The sequence below is a fragment of the Chionomys nivalis genome, chromosome 16 (genome assembly GCF_950005125.1).
Source record: "Chionomys nivalis chromosome 16, mChiNiv1.1, whole genome shotgun sequence".
NCBI classification, from domain to species: domain Eukaryota; kingdom Metazoa; phylum Chordata; class Mammalia; order Rodentia; family Cricetidae; genus Chionomys; species Chionomys nivalis.
Window position 1 is genome coordinate 49961730 of NC_080101.1, and position 17898 is coordinate 49979627.

General features: G+C 44.5%; 1 protein-coding gene across 4 annotated transcripts in view; it reads left to right on the plus strand.

Moving 5' to 3' along the window:
- Sulf1 (sulfatase 1) overlaps positions 1-17898 on the plus strand; it is a 168565-nt gene that overhangs the window by 100558 nt on the left and 50109 nt on the right. For 3 of the 4 annotated variants that reach the window (XM_057790626.1, XM_057790625.1, XM_057790628.1), the window contains 3 exons: positions 5523-5762; positions 13742-13893; positions 16559-16728. In XM_057790626.1, the coding sequence (XP_057646609.1) occupies positions 5523-5762; positions 13742-13893; positions 16559-16728 (562 nt within the window). Of the gene's footprint in view, positions 1-5522; positions 5763-13741; positions 13894-16558; positions 16729-17898 lie in introns of those variants that run through there. The other variant, XM_057790627.1, reaches the window with a different exon arrangement.

Consider the following 17898-nt stretch of genomic DNA (forward strand, 5'->3'; position numbering starts at 1 on the left):
ATAAACTAGTACTTTGTAAAGTGAAGAAGACACATGAGGAACTCATTGACGGAAGTGCGAGAACCTTCCATGTGGTCCAGAGGACACCCGTCTACACTGCTGTGAGTAAATCGTGGCTTCCCACCCAAATGGGCAGGACAGACATCAGTCAGCATCCCAGAAGCATCCTCTGGCTTGACGTTTGCTTCTTCTAGAATTTAAGAAGCCCCCGATTTTGCCTTTACTTCTAACGAAGCAGGTGTTTAGGAGGAGGAAGACTTTTATAAAAACAATTTTTTTACTGACAATGTATCTGTTATCTGACAGCATTGTACAAAGCATTCTGATTATTCTGTCCCCACCCTCCCTTCTCTTCCTGCCGTCACTGGCAACACACCCCTCCGTACCCTTCTGAAAACGTGGAAATGATCAATGTGAAGTTCAGGATAATGGCTACTTGGCTACTTCTTGGGAGAGAGGTCTCCAAGAACATTCACAATGTATATGTTTTCTTTTGACTCGAGTGCAGTAGTGTGTGTGTGTGTGTGTATCTGTCTGTCTGCCTGCTTGTCTGCCTGTGTTTGTGTTTGTATGTCTCTGTGTGTGTTTGTGTGTGAGAGTCTGTGTGTCTTTCTGTGTGTCTGTCTGCCTGTGTCTCTATGTCTGTCTGCCTACTTGTCTGTTTGTGTTTGTCTCTGTGTATGTCTGTGTGTCTGTCTGCCTATTTGTGTTTGTGTGTGTGTGTGTGTGTGTGTGCTTGTGTGTGTGTCTGGGTGTGTCTTTGGGGATGGACTGTAGCTTTGTTAGATTTAATAAAACTAGATGTGTGTGATTCATTCTGCTCTTGCCTGCACTTTTCAAATATTTTACACATCAAAAGAAAGAAATTTTGAAGTACTTGAGAAACCCTTCACTTTCTTCAGCTAGAATGATAAAGCTGGAGAAATGATGCTCATTCTCTCCCAGATGGTCCCTTGGTTCCATTTTGAGAAAGAAAACACTGCGGACTGAGTCATGCGTCTAACTCAGCACGGCATTGCTCACCTTCTTAGTTCTCTGCCCTGCTGGTTCTCTGTCCCTCCGACCACAAGTGGAATTAAGCCGTAAGCATGTGGAAATGCTTTGCCTATTTAAAGAAGAGCTTTGGTGTTAGCCTATAGATATGTGTCATTTGCCCATTGCATTAAAAAACAAAAAACAAAACAAAACAAAAAAACAGGCATAGTGTCACGTGAATTTAATCTCAGCATTCAAGAGGCCTCTGTGAACTCAAGGCCAACCTAGACTACGTAAGTCCCAGGCTAGCCAAGGCTACGTAGATGTTGTCTAGATAAAAGATTAAGACTTTAAAATACTTGTTGTTCTTTTTCCTCCTCTTCCTCCTCCTCCTGGACTTTTAAAAACGTTCTGAAGAGCAAGAATTACACTTCTCAGAGTCAGCCATAGGCTAGCCCCCCTCATTTCAGCCATCCCCTTAGGTGGGGTATGACTCCCCAGGACAATCAGCCCCCCTTAGCCTCCCAGCACCTCTACCAAGAGACTGCCACTTACCAAGATTCCCACGTTGCTTTATTGAACAGTCAGGAAAGTATTCCAAAACCTACATCTCTAGAGAGTGTGAAATTTGGAAAGACAAAGAAAGGCCAGTTGAGTTTCTCTTGTCTGAGGCTTCACTTGTGAGCCGCGGCTGTGGAGGCCAGCAGCAATGCCTTCCTTTCCCCCTGGTCTCAGAATCTCAGGTCCTTTGGCTCTTACTGTGTAGGGGAAGGGAGCCATGCGTTTTAGTGACTGGAAACTTTCAGACAGATTTACTATCTTCCTTCTTTCCCTCCTTCTCCAACTTGTTTTTCCCTCTTGGTTTTGAAAACATCTTGTGCCCGTCCCCGGAAGACTGAATAGTTTTGGCAGAAAAATAAACTGCTTTATGATTTTTTCTTGTATTTTTAGATTAAAATATTCACTACACCAATACATTCATGTTTAATATGGGAATTATTGCTGTTGAGTAGCCCGTTCTTTGCCACAGACGTGATAATGGTTAACATGAGAAATCATGCTTCCTCGAAAAAACAACCTAAGTATTTAGTGTGAATGTTATTTAATCAAAAACCCGTGACACACACAAGCATGTGCTCGGGTTGAGGTGAGCGGAGGGCAGTTGGCATCCACAGGAGACCAGATATGAGCCCTTGGCATCCGGTTCTGTCTGCCATACCTGTCGCTTCTCTATCACGCTAGACACTTATCTCCTGAGAACCATAAGACTAAATAAACCCTTCTGTGAGTTGCCTTGGTCATGTCATTGTATCTCAGCAACAGAGAAGTAACTAATATAGAACTCCAGCAAATACTAAGCATATTCGATACTCAAATCCCACATATAAAATGGAACACGTATTCTGCTATTTACTGTAGAGTATTCCTAATCCCCCACACCATGGAAATACTTTGTTTATACTTGTGCTATATTTAGTTTGAAGAATGAAGACCAAAAAAAAAGTGTCTTCATTTGTTCAGGACACAGTATTTTTTTTCTTTTTTTTTTTTTCTTTTTTTGCCTATGGAATTTTTTGGATCCTTTTAATATTTTTGAGTGCTTTCGATCTGTAGCTGGTTTGAAAGGCCCAATGGGAAACCCACAGACACGGAATGCCAACTGTGCAGCCCTAGCAACAACACTCCTGCATCAAGGGGTCTCATCACAGCATCAAGACATCCACTTCTTGACAGCGCTGGGACTGAGCGAGAAGAGCTCCACGTTACAGAGAAGAAACCCAAAACCAAGGAGGTTAAGGGAGTTGCTCGGGCCAATCTGTTGGCAACGTCCGGATGTTGTTTGTCCATCTGTTTTTGAGGGAATGGTTAGGATCACAACACGGTTAGCTCAGATATTAACAGCAAGGTGACCGTGGGGATAAGAGGGAGATTCTGCCTGAGAAATTCCTCTGACTATTAACGAGCCTAAAGACAATTTAACAGCAGATTTTGCTATTTTGACTTTCAATCCGATCCCCTCCTCCACCCGACATTTGCAGTCCAAATGCGTCTGGAAGCGGGAGGTGGCCACTGGGGACGCAGGACCTCGGATGATGGCCTCCAGCTGCGTTCCTTCTTTTATTTGAATCTAACAAAGGCCCATAAAGGAAACTATGAGAACTGGTTCTCTGGAATAGACTGTTAGGCAGTGTTTGCTGTTTTTTTCCCAAAAGTCAAGACATTCCCGTGAGGAAACACCACCTAGACCTAAAGAGGAGAGGCGAGAGGGCTGGTGGGCACCTGAAGAAGCCTTCCAACTTCCTTTTCTCTACCATCAGCTCACGTCTGGATGTCTCCTCTCTATGATCGCCCAGCAAAAATGTAAAAGGCAACCCTTCTGAAATGCATTTCTCTTTGATCTTTTGGGAGGCACATTCTTTGCAGTTACTTCGTCACCATCAAGGAAACCATTCCCTTTCCAGATTTCTTCTTGTGCTAAAAATCTGAGCCATTAGTCAACCCACAGCCCTCTCCCATGGGTTACAGCGTGCCTTGAATCTGCTTCTTGGATCCTGCCTAGCAAGGGAGCAATGAGGCTTTAGAACAGCAGGCCAGGATGGCTTCCACAGCCTTTTGGCTACAGTCTTCCACTCACACACCACCGCTCCTGCTACAATGCCTCTCAATACTTTGCTCACTGTGTTCTTTGCTCATCAACTTCTACTCTGCCTTTATCTTATGGCTCTCATCAGATCCTAGTATGTCTGCCCCGCAGACACGATGTCTGCACTGCCTCTCGGGTCACATTTCTTTAAGAAAATGTTTCATATTCTTTTCCGTGTCAGAAAAACAGAGAGCCATTCCCAGAGCTCTACTGTTCTGGTCACCAGAGAGCATTACCCATGCTGTCCTCCCTTTGTCCCCAACAGTGCACTGCACCCTACCCACCCGACAGTTCCTTCTCCTGTCCTGTCTTCACCTCTCCTGTTAAGCATTCACCACTCCAGTCCCCTCTTGGCTTACATTCTTGCTGTAGCTATGTTCACATTCTTATATGTGTGTTGTGGTGGTGGTAGGGCTTTGCAAATATTCACAAGAAACTTCTGCATGTCAGTTCTTACCCATGGTGTGTGTAGTGGCTAGCAGAGGCGGAGAATTGTACTTTCTTCCCCACCTCCCCCCACCCTACAGGAGAATCGGTGTAGAGAGCCGAGGCTGCTAAAATGTTCAGCACAATTGGGAGTGCACTGTATGCCATGTCCTACGAAAGGGCGCTTGATCGCCAGAAGACAACCAGAGATGTAGGCGGAGGCTGCTTGCTCGTTTCCTGGCTTCCCAGACCTAAAATAATCACACAAAAACTGTATTAATTACAACACTGCTTGGCCAATAACTTAGGCATCTTTCTAGCTAACTCTTATGTCTTAAATTAACCCATTTCTATTATTTTATATTTTACCACGAGGCTTGTGGTTTACTGGTAAGATTCCTGAGCGTATGTCTCCTTTGGTGGCTACATGGCGTCTCTCTGACTCCTCCTTCTTTCCTCCTCTATCTGCTTGGAATTCCCACCTTATACCATTCTGCCCTGCCATAGGCCAAAGCAGCTTTATTCATTAACCAATAAAAGAAACACATATGCAGAAGAACCTCCCACACCACAGAGAGAAGGAGCAGTCAGGAGCGCCCCTTGCAAAAACATATTTAAGTTCTAGTGAGACCCAATTAGAAGCCCCTCCCCCACCCCACCACACACACTGTTGCCTCGTACGTCATGCGAACAGAAAATGCTAAGGTGAAGGTTTTGGGATAACTGCAGCTTCTCTTCATTTGCCTCTGTGTAACTCCAGTTTTCTTCCTTGCTGGAAACCGTACACTCCCTCCTTTTCTCTGGACAGAGTGGACATATAACCTGGCCAAGGCACAAGGCCATAGTCTTATCTGGATAGAAACACAGACAGACATGGATCAGCTTGCTAGAGGATACCAAGTTACTTTGAGATACCTCTTCCTTCCCCCTCATACCTCCCCTTACCCTTTCCCTCTCTCCTTCCCCTCTCCCTCCTTACACTCCTTGGTCTCTGATTACATATATTTTGAAGGATCTTTTGCTTAGTAAGGGGTTTGTTTTGTTTTTTTCTTCTGCCATGGAATTAAAATTAAAACACTATATTGGCTAAATTCTGGTATTATTAGACTTCCCCAGGGTGTTGATATGTTGTTACAAGACATTGTTTTCTAATGGTCTTCAAAGGCACCTGACATTGGGATCTTCCTCCTATCTAAAATTCTGGCTTTGATTACATGAATAGCCTGTGTGCTTTTTCCTTTGTGATTAAAGAGGAGAGACACTGAAGCAGGATGATTATTCTACAGAATGTCTGAGATGTTCAGATCCCAAGAGGCCTGTTTTGCTCTAGAAATGAGGACCGAGCAAATCATAGACGCCTTCACACAAGCGGAGGGAAACTAACAAGCAGAGAAAACAGAGATGCTTCAGAGTCAGGTCGGAAGTGAGTAGCCACGGGATGTGCTTTGCTAACCGGTGCCAGGCCTATGTCTTTCAGGTTCTCTGCAAGTCATGAACAAAACGAGAAAGATCATGGAGCACGGCGGGGCCACCTTCACCAACGCCTTTGTGACCACACCCATGTGCTGCCCGTCACGGTCGTCCATGCTCACGGGGAAGTATGTGCACAACCACAACGTCTACACGAACAATGAGAACTGCTCTTCCCCCTCGTGGCAGGCGATGCACGAGCCTCGGACCTTCGCTGTGTATCTCAACAACACTGGCTACAGAACAGGCAAGGGATGCTCTTTCTTCTTCCACAGTCTCAGAGGAGGGAAACGATACAGGAGAGTATGGGGGATGAGAAGTTTCAGGAGACTCAAAAGAGAGGAGTCTACCTTCTCTCATCTCTGCCGTGGTTCGAGCTCTGTTGCTATAACCACATCCACGTGCCAGGGTAACTTACTGAAGAAAGAGGTCTAAGTAGCTCACAGCTCAGGGGGTTGGGAGTGCAAGAACATGCTGGCAGCTTCCAGCAAAGCTTCTATACTCTATCATAATGGAAAAGGGTGAAAAGATGAGTTAAGTGCACTTAGCGGACAGACAAGCACAAGGGCGGCTGCACTTTCTAACCCCCTGCTCTGCGGGAATCATCCACTCCTGGGAAAGCACGGAGCTCCTCTCGGCAGTCTAATTAAGTCTAAAAACACTCAGATTTTAAAGAAGGCAAGCCACATTAACACCAGGGTGCGAAGTATTTTTACTCCGGAGAATGCACCCATGTGAAGTCCCTTCTAGGAAGTTCAGCATTCTCCGTGGATGCAGTGGGAAATTGTTCCCACAGAGGCCCCCAGCAGGTGAAGTAGTCCAGGGTAACAGGTCCTGAATGAGGTTTTCACTCACAAATCTCGGGATCATGGAAGAACTCAGGGGTTTGCTCAGATGTGGGTCATCCCTGATGATTACTCAGGGGACTTACTAAGCATTGTTTTGAACCACTCGGTGCCTACTCCAGGGCCCCAGGCCCAGTGCATGAGCCAAATGACTTCTTGAATGAATCAATAAGCCAGCCTTGTGGCCCTTGCTGATTCGCTTATTTATTCATATGTAACTAACGGGGCTGACGTCACAGTCACCAGACATTCGCCATTCCTTCCAGGAAAGGAAGCAGTCTTCACTGCATGAGTTATCTACCCTTAGCCTCCACACAGCAAGATGAGGTTCATGGTTGGCTGGGGTTTTGAAAACTGAACTCTCTGGGTAGGGATCGGAGTGGCTCACTGTGAGCAAGGAGTAACAGGAAAGACTTCCTGGGACCATTATCCTCAAAGCCCTCCTTCTCCAGCAATGGGTACTGTACCCCAGTTTTCTAAGCATTTCTGTATGCAAGTAGGGTTCACTTCGAGGGTTTACAGGGTAAAAAGTAGGGTTTGGATCCCTACCCCAAGAAACAGATTTATTCATAAGATGACGTCATCAAAAAAGTTTATTGAAAATTATTTTTTAGGCCTATAGATTATCTGTTCTCAAAGTTTAAAACTAAGAGATTTCAGATACATGGTCTCTTAAATCTCTTTTTAATCTTTCCCAGTGGTATCAAGAAGTATGTAGTCATTTGCTTTTCTCCAGCAAGCCCCCATGGGCACTTAATTCTTGTTATTTATGGATGAAATTATTGATTGTGCCAATGACAGCTCCAGCACACAGGCGTCTGAGCATCCCATTCACAGAGGAAACCCCTCTGCTATCTCAAGAGCCTTTGCTTCCGGTTAGGGAAACTGGGCTAGAGAGGGGGTAGCGGAGGGCACCTGCTCCTGGTGTGTCTTCTCACATTAGTGATTTAGATTTCATTTCAGGACTCCCAAGCAATTACCGAATCCACTAAGCATCCTTGCAGGGTTCCAAGACGGCAAATGTGCTTGGCTGTGCCTTATACTGGAGTGTGGCTTTACATTCTTGGTAGCCAGCTCCGAAGCAGGTTTAGAACAGTCCCCTGGTGCATGGTTCCTCACTCAAACCAACCACCAGTGTGTTCTGCTCACAGGAAGCATGTGAAATTGGTGCCTTTGCCGTTCCCAGAATCTCTGTAATTTAGTCCCTAGTGGAGACCATGGGTCTGGGAAGACTGGAACTCACAACACATCCAAAGCATAGGATGGGATTGTGTTCAGGGGTGGAGTGCAGGGGAGAGGCTGCTGGGGAGGGCTTAGAGCAGCACCAGGCTATGCTGATTTGTTTTGTAGCAAGTCCAGGAAAGGTGAGGAAGAAGGGAATGGGCTTCTACAGCCTGCCCTCTCTGTCAAGGCCACTTGGTTATCTCGCCTAGTTCTTATAAGAAAGTTTGGAGGGAGACTATGGTACTAATGAAGAAAACCAGACTCACAGGACTCATTGTCAGAGGACAAAAGTCAATCCACTGAAGGTGGACGGAGCCCAGACTATCTGAGTGCACAGTTTCCAAGATCCTCTTGTTTGTCTGTCTTTTAAGACAGGGTCTCCTATAGTCTAGGTTCACCTTGAACTCACCACTTTGAACTTTTGTTCATCCTTGCTTTACCTTCAGAGTGCTGGGGACACAGGCATGTGCTGCTGGGCCTGGCTATTTCCAGGATCTTATTTCTATGCATGCTATTCTCTCCTGCCTTGTTCCAAAGTGCCTTACAGACACGTAGAACCAGGTAGGATGCAGAACAGTTAGTACCCTGGCAATCAGAAACAAACGATGCCGCCTACCTAATGTTCTGGCGAAGTGTGGCTCTAAAGTACATGCTGTGCAGTAGGGAAAGGCTGCCTGAAGGAAGGAAGCTTCCTGATAGCCATAGCAGAACTGAAAAGAATCCCTTGCAGAGCTCACTGGGCCACCAGCACAGAAACCAACCATTTGCTTGTAGGTGGCACAGTGCACTCTTGGATTTCTTCTAATTGTATCACATTACACTCACCCTGTGTTGGGTTGACCAAAACTAGAGATCATTTATTTAGGAGTTTTGTTCATTTCTTTTATAGCACAGGCTGACCTCTAACCACTCAGCCTCTGAATGCTGGCATTATAGGCATGTGCCACCATATCTGGTCATCACTGACTCGAATCAATTTCCCAGCATAAACTTTATACCTACAAGAGAGGGGTGTTCTTGGGGGTAGAGCTGGCACCAGTGCTTTGGAGGGCAGGGCTCAGCTCAGAATGTTACCCCACTAGGAGTGTTGGGTCTGGGACAAAGCTGCGAGCACCAACCATCAGGCACCCCCAATAACGACTGGGTGTTATTCTTGGCAGTCCAGCAGTCCTGCCTTAGTGGGGTTTTCTGCAGGGACAGCAGATCAGCTCCTAGAAACAAAGACTGATTCTAATGCTAACATCTTGCCAACACTGAGACGTATAGGGGATGACAGAATTCATAGTGTGGGATCAGGCTCCCATGTATAAGGAATTCTTTCGGGGAAGCAAGGACCCTTCCAAACATAAGGGCTAGAAAAGTATACCATTCACTCAGGTGGGTGGGATGTGGATCCGCGGATGAGTATTTGTCTAGCGTGCAGGAGATCCTAGGTTTGAGTTCAGCAGCACAATGAGGCTAGAGACTTGTGTAATTTAAAGTTATCTTCGATGAGAAAGATAAAATTTCTCAGGAAATTAGGAAATACGACCATCATTGACAATCACTGTAACGATAGTTAGTGATCTAACTATGAATAGTGGCTACAAAATTAAGGGGATGTTGGAGAAGATTAAAAGACTCCCCACTAGTGAGCCGGGGGGAAAAAGTCTAACCACTTGCTGTTTTCAGAATTATGAACATATTACGTGGACTATTTGACTGGAGAGTTAAGAAAAATAATGGCGGAAATAACGTGACTCGCATAAATATCCATCTAGAGAGAAATGCAAAGTGCAATAAGTTTTATGAAAAGCAACTCTGAGAAGACAAATTACTAAGAAGCTTATTTTGGGAGGCATCCAGAATACATGGCTTTAAATGAAATGAATTGATCCAATATTATATTTATCCTTGTATGACATGACTTTCCTCTTTCAGAACTTAGGCATATTTTTGGACGGGTTGTAGCCTAAATGTTTCTAACTTTAGTCATGGAAAATGTGAGTCAACCAAAGCTTAAATGTCCAAGAAGGAAAAAACACAACACTATGTCTATTGCACGTTGTCCTGGGGAGTGAAATGAAAAGCCATGGATTATCTATCACAGAGAGAAAAAAAAAAAAAAAAAAAAAAAAGAGAGTGCTGCCTAAAGTCTGCTAAAAATTATAACAGAATAGAAGTTAATATAAAACTTGTCCCAAAACTGTAAGGTTGAAAAAATCATCTGTGGTTGAGAGCCTGCATTGAATGGAAAGGAAAGAAGCTAAAGGCAGAGCCGAAGGGGCTGTGGTCACAGCCTACTCTGTCCTTAATCTATTTGAAGGACTCAAGCCAGTTTCCCAACATAGAGTCATCTTTCCTGTCCAAAATTACACTGCAGTTCTGCTATGCTCGCTAAAATTGCCTAATCACATGAACTGGATTTTAGACACATCCGTTCTATTTCATGCCATAAGTGGAAGAGGCAATATTTAGTTGAAATCTGGAATGAAATGTTTAACTAATTAATTGCATGCTGGTATGTTTACCATGCTGCCTGAACTGGTCTTAAACTGCCTTTCTCAAGTCATCCTCCTGTCTCAGCCTCCACTGCAGACACAAGACACCATACTTGGCTTTGCTGTACATTTTTTCTGTGATAACTTAATTTACATAAAGTTATCTATTTTTAAATCCTCTGTCTTTTGCATAAGATTTACTTTACTTGTAACAAGCTTATTTATTTTCTCTCTAGTAAAGGACTTCATTAAATTTAGAGTCTTCTAGGGTAAGACAAGCTAATATTCTCACTTGTTTCCATTATGATGTCATGGATTTTTGTTAGGCACATAAACATGGACCATTACATATATTTACTGAACCACAGGATGTTGGGAATACATTGGACCCTGGGATATCAAGAGACAGAAAGTAAGAATCCTGTCTTCACTATGCTTGCACTCTGAGTAAACCAAATTCATATATTCAAATGTATAAATCATAATTTAGCTCAGTTCTCAATTATATCTTTAGTAAATACAATGAAATCCTGCTACATGCATTAAAGTAGTCATAAATGCATCATTCACTATACTAAATAAGATTTAATTTCTCTATGCGTCAGATCTTTATAGCTACTATTACTGATATAGAAAGAAAAGTGTTTTCTTCAGATAGTCAAGGCACATTTCTAAGTATTATGCAGCCCGTGGTCCCAGAGGGAAGTACTATGACAACCAAACACACACTAATAGTTATGATCCATAATTCCATCTTTCCTACCTCTCTACCTATCTTCCCACTCCAACCACCTCCCTAAACAGCAGTGAAGACAAGTGGTGCTGTCATAAAAGGAAAGAATGGTTCAGAAGGTTGGGCGGATGTGGGGTGGCTCTGATAGAAGCACTAGCCAAGGGGAGAAAATTCAGGCTTTTAACCAAGTCATCGGCATGATAATATGGAAATGAGATGAAAATCAACCAGCTTAGATAAAGACGTGGATAGAAAGCACACGTGGAACAGAATGATTAGGAGCCCAGATAATCGACTATAGAGCACGGAAAAAATGTACTGTCCAAAGAAACCAGGGATGATTAGAGTTGACCTTGATAGCAGGAAGCTCCAAGAGGACCAGAGGAACGTGTGCTGCCACATCTGGCTGCTGCCACTTCTGGGTGCTGGGTCCTGGGCTCTCCTGCAGCAAATGCGGTGGGTGATACCACATCTGGAACCCTGAGCACACTTTTCACACCCCATTAACACAAAGACACCGAAAGCCCGGAGGCAGTTCTGAAGGCAATAGCAGGAATTACTAACAGACTTGAAGGAGTCCTTTCTAAGGGAAGGATTAAGGCGAAGGGCAATCACCGTGGTAATGACTAGAAACGGTACAGAGTGACCTAAAAAATACAGCTGTGGGTGAAGGGCAGGCATGACTGGGCGTGGCTGCCCTAGAGGTGGGGAGCACGAGAGGTTCTTAGATTAATGAAGGAAAATGGAAACCACATGGGAGAGAACCGGTTTCTACAAAATAAGTCATATTGGGGGACAAAAACCAAAACCCCAACAAATACCTATAACAAAGCAAAAGTAGAGAGCAAGGTGCCCTCAGAGCACAGAACAGTATTTTACACTGTGGAATCACATAGTGGTTCTCACCATTGCATGAGAAATCCCCTGCCCTTGTCAAACACTGTTTTAAGTGCTTTCCCCTGGACCAGCCTCTTTGGCCCCAACAACATCCCTGCCACTGGGCTTCTCCTAAGCAGGTTCTTCAGGGCAATGCAGGGAGGAAGAGGTGAGCTGGCCTGCAGATGCCAGGGAAACTTGATCTCAGCTACACATTCCAATCGCTATGCTCCCTTACAAAACTGAAAACAAAACGGACAGAAAAGTGGGGTAAGCCCCTAGGGATGAGGAGGACGTCAAAAAGAGTAGGGCCCAGGTTTATTAGGCAAAAGCTCCCAGAACAACCCCTTTCTGAACTGAGAGCTGGCAGGAGCAGGGATCTGGCCTGCTGCTCCTGACACCAAGTTATACTGCATTTTGCTAGCAGAGGAAATTCCCTCTGTGATGCTAGCTGGTGGAGGAAGCCAGAAGCACTATGGAGGCAAAGCCCTTACACCTAATCCTACACTCATCAACCTGCCTGGGAACCAGGCAGGATCCTCAACCACTAGGCACTGGGTCACTCACTCTCAGTATCCACAAGCAAAGAAACTAGAGTTCTTTCTTTCTTTCTTTCTTTCTTTCTTTCTTTCTTTCTTTCTTTCTCTCTCTCTCTCTCTCTCTCTCTTTCTCTCTCTCTCTCTCTCTCTCTCTCTCTCTCTCTCTTTCTCTCTCTCTTGGTTTGTTTTTCTATATTATTTTATGAGCATTGGTGTTTTGTCTGCATGCATGTGTAAGTATGTCAAGTTCCCTGGAACTGGAGTTACAGACAATTGGGAGCAACCATGTGGGTGCTGGGAATTAAACCCAGGTCCTCTGGGAGAGCAGCCAGTGCTCTTAACCGCTGAGTCATGTCTCCAGCCCCAGAGTGCTGTGTTTCCTAGACTTGAGCCCAGATTGTTTTCAAAGAAAATAATTTAAGGAGTCATATAAACGTAAAACACCTTAAAAACCATATTCTGTAGAAATATGTTAGAAAAGCAAATCAACTTCGAAATTTGTAATTTAGTGAAAACCGGTTTTTTCAGAATTCCAGAACTTGCAAACTCTCTGGAATATACAGGTTCATGAGGCTCAGTGTAAGAAATACTGGTGGAGCCCTGCACTTTGTAGGAATGGTGGGCAGGCCACAGGATGAGGCAAAGGTGGACATAGAGATTCATGGCTATAACCGTACAATCCTAGCACTTGGGATTTAGACATAGAGATACAAGCAGGAAGACTGACAGTTCAAGGCCAGCCTAGGCCACATGGTCAGACCCTGCCCCCCAAAATAAACACACACATACATAAATGACTCAATAAATAAATAACAACAAAAAAAAACTCCACAAAGTAGAAAGTTTCCATCAAAGTAGACAAAGCTTACTCAAGACCATGACTACATGACTAGAAGGAAAGGAAGGTGCATTAGAACTACGGGGTATGGAGCTGTGGGCTCAGGACTAGCAATCTGGGTGAAACAGGAGCTGTTCTGGCCTTGAGTCAAGACCAGACGTGGATATGGAAGGCGGGTGAAAGCCAGCGTGCCAACTGAGGCGCCATACCCCGTGAGCAGGGGCTTGGAAGAGCTTCACAGACTAGGAAATATTTCTTCTGTGGTTGTGTGGAGAGCGAGGTGAACTTCTCAGTGAAGGTTTGTGATTCGTCAGTCAAATAAAAAGCAGGAAAACTTAATTTTGTCACAAAGACTAATTCTCAGTGTTCCAGTCCTCACACAGCAAGCACACAGCGGATCTCACACTGCCTACCAGTTGAACAAAAGAATATATCCTGCATTGATTCCAGGCTGGCCCTAGGAAGCGGATCCCTAAAAGTGTTACGACCATTACAATACATGTATTTCAGTTCTTTATTTAAAAGCGAAATGAGTGAATGTCACTTTGGCGTGGCCTGAAGAACTCTGCAGAGCAGAACGGCAACAACGTACCTCGCCATCACTTTTCAAGCCCTAATTTCATATCTCTGCATTTGTTTATGATTAATCATCTCACATGAGAAAAAAACGATCTTTCATTTCCCATTGCAGCCTTTTTTGGAAAATACCTCAATGAATATAACGGCAGCTACATCCCTCCTGGGTGGCGAGAATGGCTTGGATTAATCAAGAATTCTCGTTTCTATAATTACACTGTTTGTCGCAACGGCATCAAAGAAAAGCATGGATTTGATTATGCAAAGGTAATTTCCAGTGTAAAACTGCGTCAATTTGCTTTTGCACATAATGGGGGGACGGCATTTCCAGGGACTTAAACTATCCGCAAGATGGGCTTTCTGTGTTCTCACAATGTTCGAATGAGAAATTTTAAGGCAATTTCCAGCTCCAGACAAGAAAGACTCTAACGGCTCCATGCTTTTGTCTAGTGAGCCTTTTTTCCTTCTTTCTCATTAGGATGAAAGGCAATCAGGCTTTGATGAAAGGACACCCAGAAAATCATACCCCCCCTCTTTCAGTCTTGTGATAAATTTTGTTTTCCCCCTCTCTTGAGAACTAGTCCGCATAATCAAATGTGCATCTTGTACTGTTGCTTTTCAGTGGTTGAAGGTATATTTTATCCAGCCTTCCACATGGAAATAAGACAGAATGGTGCCACCGGGAACTTTGGGACACTGCTTTTTGCTTTTACTCCCATCTGACCAAGCAGTATTTGTGACCAGGACATCTGCCCCACGGCAGTAAGAGTTCACACCAGTCTATGGCTCTCAGCCTTAGGATGTCCGTATCAATCTATAGAAACGACCAATGGTTTCCAAACAAGCAGATCCTAGAGTTTAAAGTTTACAACATAAGCCAGACATACTGTCTAAATGATCCCAGCTCTTAGGAGGCTGGGGCAGGTGGATGGAGAGTTTGAGCTACACAGTTAGGGCAAACTGGAACGTGGAGAGAAGCTTGCTGAGACCTCAGCTGAAGTATGAATCAACAACAACCACAAAAAATTTCTTAGGATTACTAACTTAGATTAATAAAAAAATGAGATCATAAAAGTGAAGGGAAGACTATCTTTAAATTCAAGTTGGTCATTTTTCTAAAATACTCTTTCCTTCTGGATGTATTCATTTCGTTTTTCTAGAAATGCCAGAATTCATCTAGATTTTGCAACCTGTTTCAACAGGTTCAGGCATTTGGTAGAAAGAGAGCGGGGACTAGGCTACATTTCCGGAATGCTGTTGCCTTTGTGCCTGTCCTGATGAGGGAGACAAGGTGTAAGGCTGAGTCCTTCCTACCCTCCTGAAAATAATGAATGCAGATGAACTCACTAGCACTGCTGATAGGCTTCTAAACATCAAAGTTGAGAGTCAGCCAGTCGGCAGGAACCTTGAAGTCAAATTTGAGCCACATCCTCATTGAAAAAGACAGGGAAACTCAGTTTGGAGTGGTTCAACCACTCATGTATCCTAGGTCATTTCCCTGACTGGGGACAAAAATCTTTGCAGGCAAATGATGCATGCCACGCACGCTAATTGTCATTATGATCCCTTTCGATCTGCAGAGATGCTTTTCATGCTCCTTGTTCAAGCTATTAACCTTTAGTTTCCCTGTTCTAAGGAGAACAAAGTAATCATGATTCTCTCCAAATACAAAATCCATGCAGCCTGCTCATTATCACGGCTGATTAGGTGTCAAAGACAACTGTGTTGGGAAAAGTGTGTGTGTGTGTGTGTGCATGTGCACGCAAGTGTGTATGTTTATGTGCATGTGTGTTTGTAAAGAAATTAAAAAGACCCACACGTGGAAAGGAGTGGGCAGCCTTTGGACTTGTCCTAACAAAGACGTGACACAGATTTCCCCCAGCACTGCTCTTGCAGCTGATCTGGTCCTTAAATTCACATGTGGCCAGCTGTTCTTGGAAGTCTTTGACATTGTGACCACTGCCTGGGAGTTTCTGACAAAAGCTTGCACTCACTCCAGCTTCAGGCCAGTGACATGCACAGAAGAGCAGGTGGCTTAGTCAGAGTTCGAGTCTCCTCTTTCTTCTTCCCTCCACACCCTCCCTGCCCACTTCCAAATTTCCATCGGGCCCCGCCCCCTACACTGCGGGTTAAGTCATTCTATCAGCAAGTCAAACTCAGACCCTAGCAGCTCTGGTGCCTCCTCTCTCCAATGCACACAGCACATGCTGCAGGAAATCAGAGGCTCCCGCATTTAAGTGTTCCCAGGGAATGACTTGAGAGAATGTTGCAATTTGTCATTGGACCTATGATTTTTTTTGACTATGTCTTCAATTTGATGATGGTATTATTCTTACAGGTAGATGAAAGAATTTTCAAAAAAATAAATAATTCCCTGGGTTTGCACAATTTGTACGTGTGTGTGTTCTGAAGTTGTGAAGTTGGTGTGGGTGTTTCCTGCCCTTGGAGTAATTTGACCAACGAATTGCATCACTGAAAGCTGAGAATGAGATGCATATCCAGTGTTTCATATGTTCTTGAATTTATATTGCCAGATTTAGTCATTATCTTAGGCAAACACAACTTGCCTCTTTTCCCTAATTGTTTAATTGTTTATCTTTTTTACGCTTGTTGCTAAGCTGGCTACCCTAAAAGTGAACAGTCACAGATATTTTTCAGTTCTTTTTTTTGCTTTGTTTTGTTTTTTTGTTTTTTCAAGACAGGGTTTCTCTGTGGTTTTGGAGCCTGTCCTGGAACTAGCTCTGTAGACCAGGCTGGTCTCGAACTCACAGAGATCCTATTTTTCAGTTCTTGAAGGTGGCTGGTTCCTTGGGAGGCTCTCGTCCCTGTAAGCCTTATACTTGGTGGGTAGACTCTGAGGGAAGCAGTGTTCTAATGTGATCTTGAATGTCACCTTTTGTAATTTTTGTTTTGTGTCAAATGTATGTTTCAGGACTACTTCACAGACTTAATCACTAACGAGAGCATTAATTACTTCAAACTATCTAAGAGAATGTATCCCCATAGGCCCATTATGATGGTGATCAGCCACGCAGCACCCCACGGCCCTGAAGACTCCGCCCCACAGTTTTCAAAACTGTACCCCAATGCCTCCCAACACATGTGAGTAACAAAACCTCAATGCACCTTGCTGAATGTGGCCCTTGCCTGTGCTTCCCAATTTACCCTCCTCTTCACCCTGTTTCCTTCCATTCTGCATAACCCCCAAGGCACGTGAAAACTGAGGGACACAGCACAGGACAGGCAGAGACACCAGGTTTGCAGTAGAGGGTGTTGGGGGTTCGGATTGGGAGTGGTATTTCCAGTATCTGCCAGCAGCTTTAAATGAAGAGGCTCACATCAGAGAAATGGGGGCAGGTTTCCCCGAGAGCTCCTTCCAGCGTTCTAAATGATATATTCTGGAGTATGACCTAAGAGTACCTATGGGGTAGAATGGTTCGCTTTTCATAGGCACGGGGCAGCCCCTCTCTGCTCCGGCTATAAAAATGCGGCTTTGTTTTCTTTCCTGGGGAGCACAGGAGCAGCCTGGCTGCAGATGTGCAATTAGGTATGTGCCGAAAGCAGCTGAAGGAGCTTGCCTGGGAGGCCCGCTCAGGTCACGGCTTTAAAATAACCTAATGTTTCATCTTGAGAGGAGGGGGGCTGGGGAGGCTCAGGGGAGGCCCTGGTGGCTAAGAGGGAGGAGGGAGAGAAGAGAGCTGCACTGTGCTGATAATCCTCCCTGGCCAAGGGTGGAAAAGTCTAGGTGCCTTGGCAGCGAAGAACACGGTTTTGTTGTTGACTCTGTCAACACGGTTTCTCCCAACCCTCACGCCCTGTGCGTAGCCTTCCACACACGGTAGCTGGGATCAGGTCTGTGGAAAGCACACCCCATTCAGAAGGCACCTTTTATCACAAGTCTCTGAAACTGGTTCATGATGTAGTTGTGCTGGAATATTGCCCCTGCCTGATTCTTCTAAAACAAGATTCCAGAGAGAAAGAGCCTTAGAGATAGAGAAATAACTGTTGATGGAATTGCCAGGCATTGGGCTCCTTTCTATTCTTAGTATCTTTCTGTTACTAGCCTTACTCAGTCACATGACCAAGACTAACAGGAAAGAGGTCAGAGCTCACTTAGAAGAGAAACTAACAATAAATAAGAAGCAAAGTGGGTCACCTACTGTGCCCAGGAGGATGCAAATATTTTATTGCATGGAAGAGAAAGACACACAAGACTGTCGCTCCGGTGATAGGGGGGAATCCGGGCTCCATGAGCACTGTTTAGAACTCAAC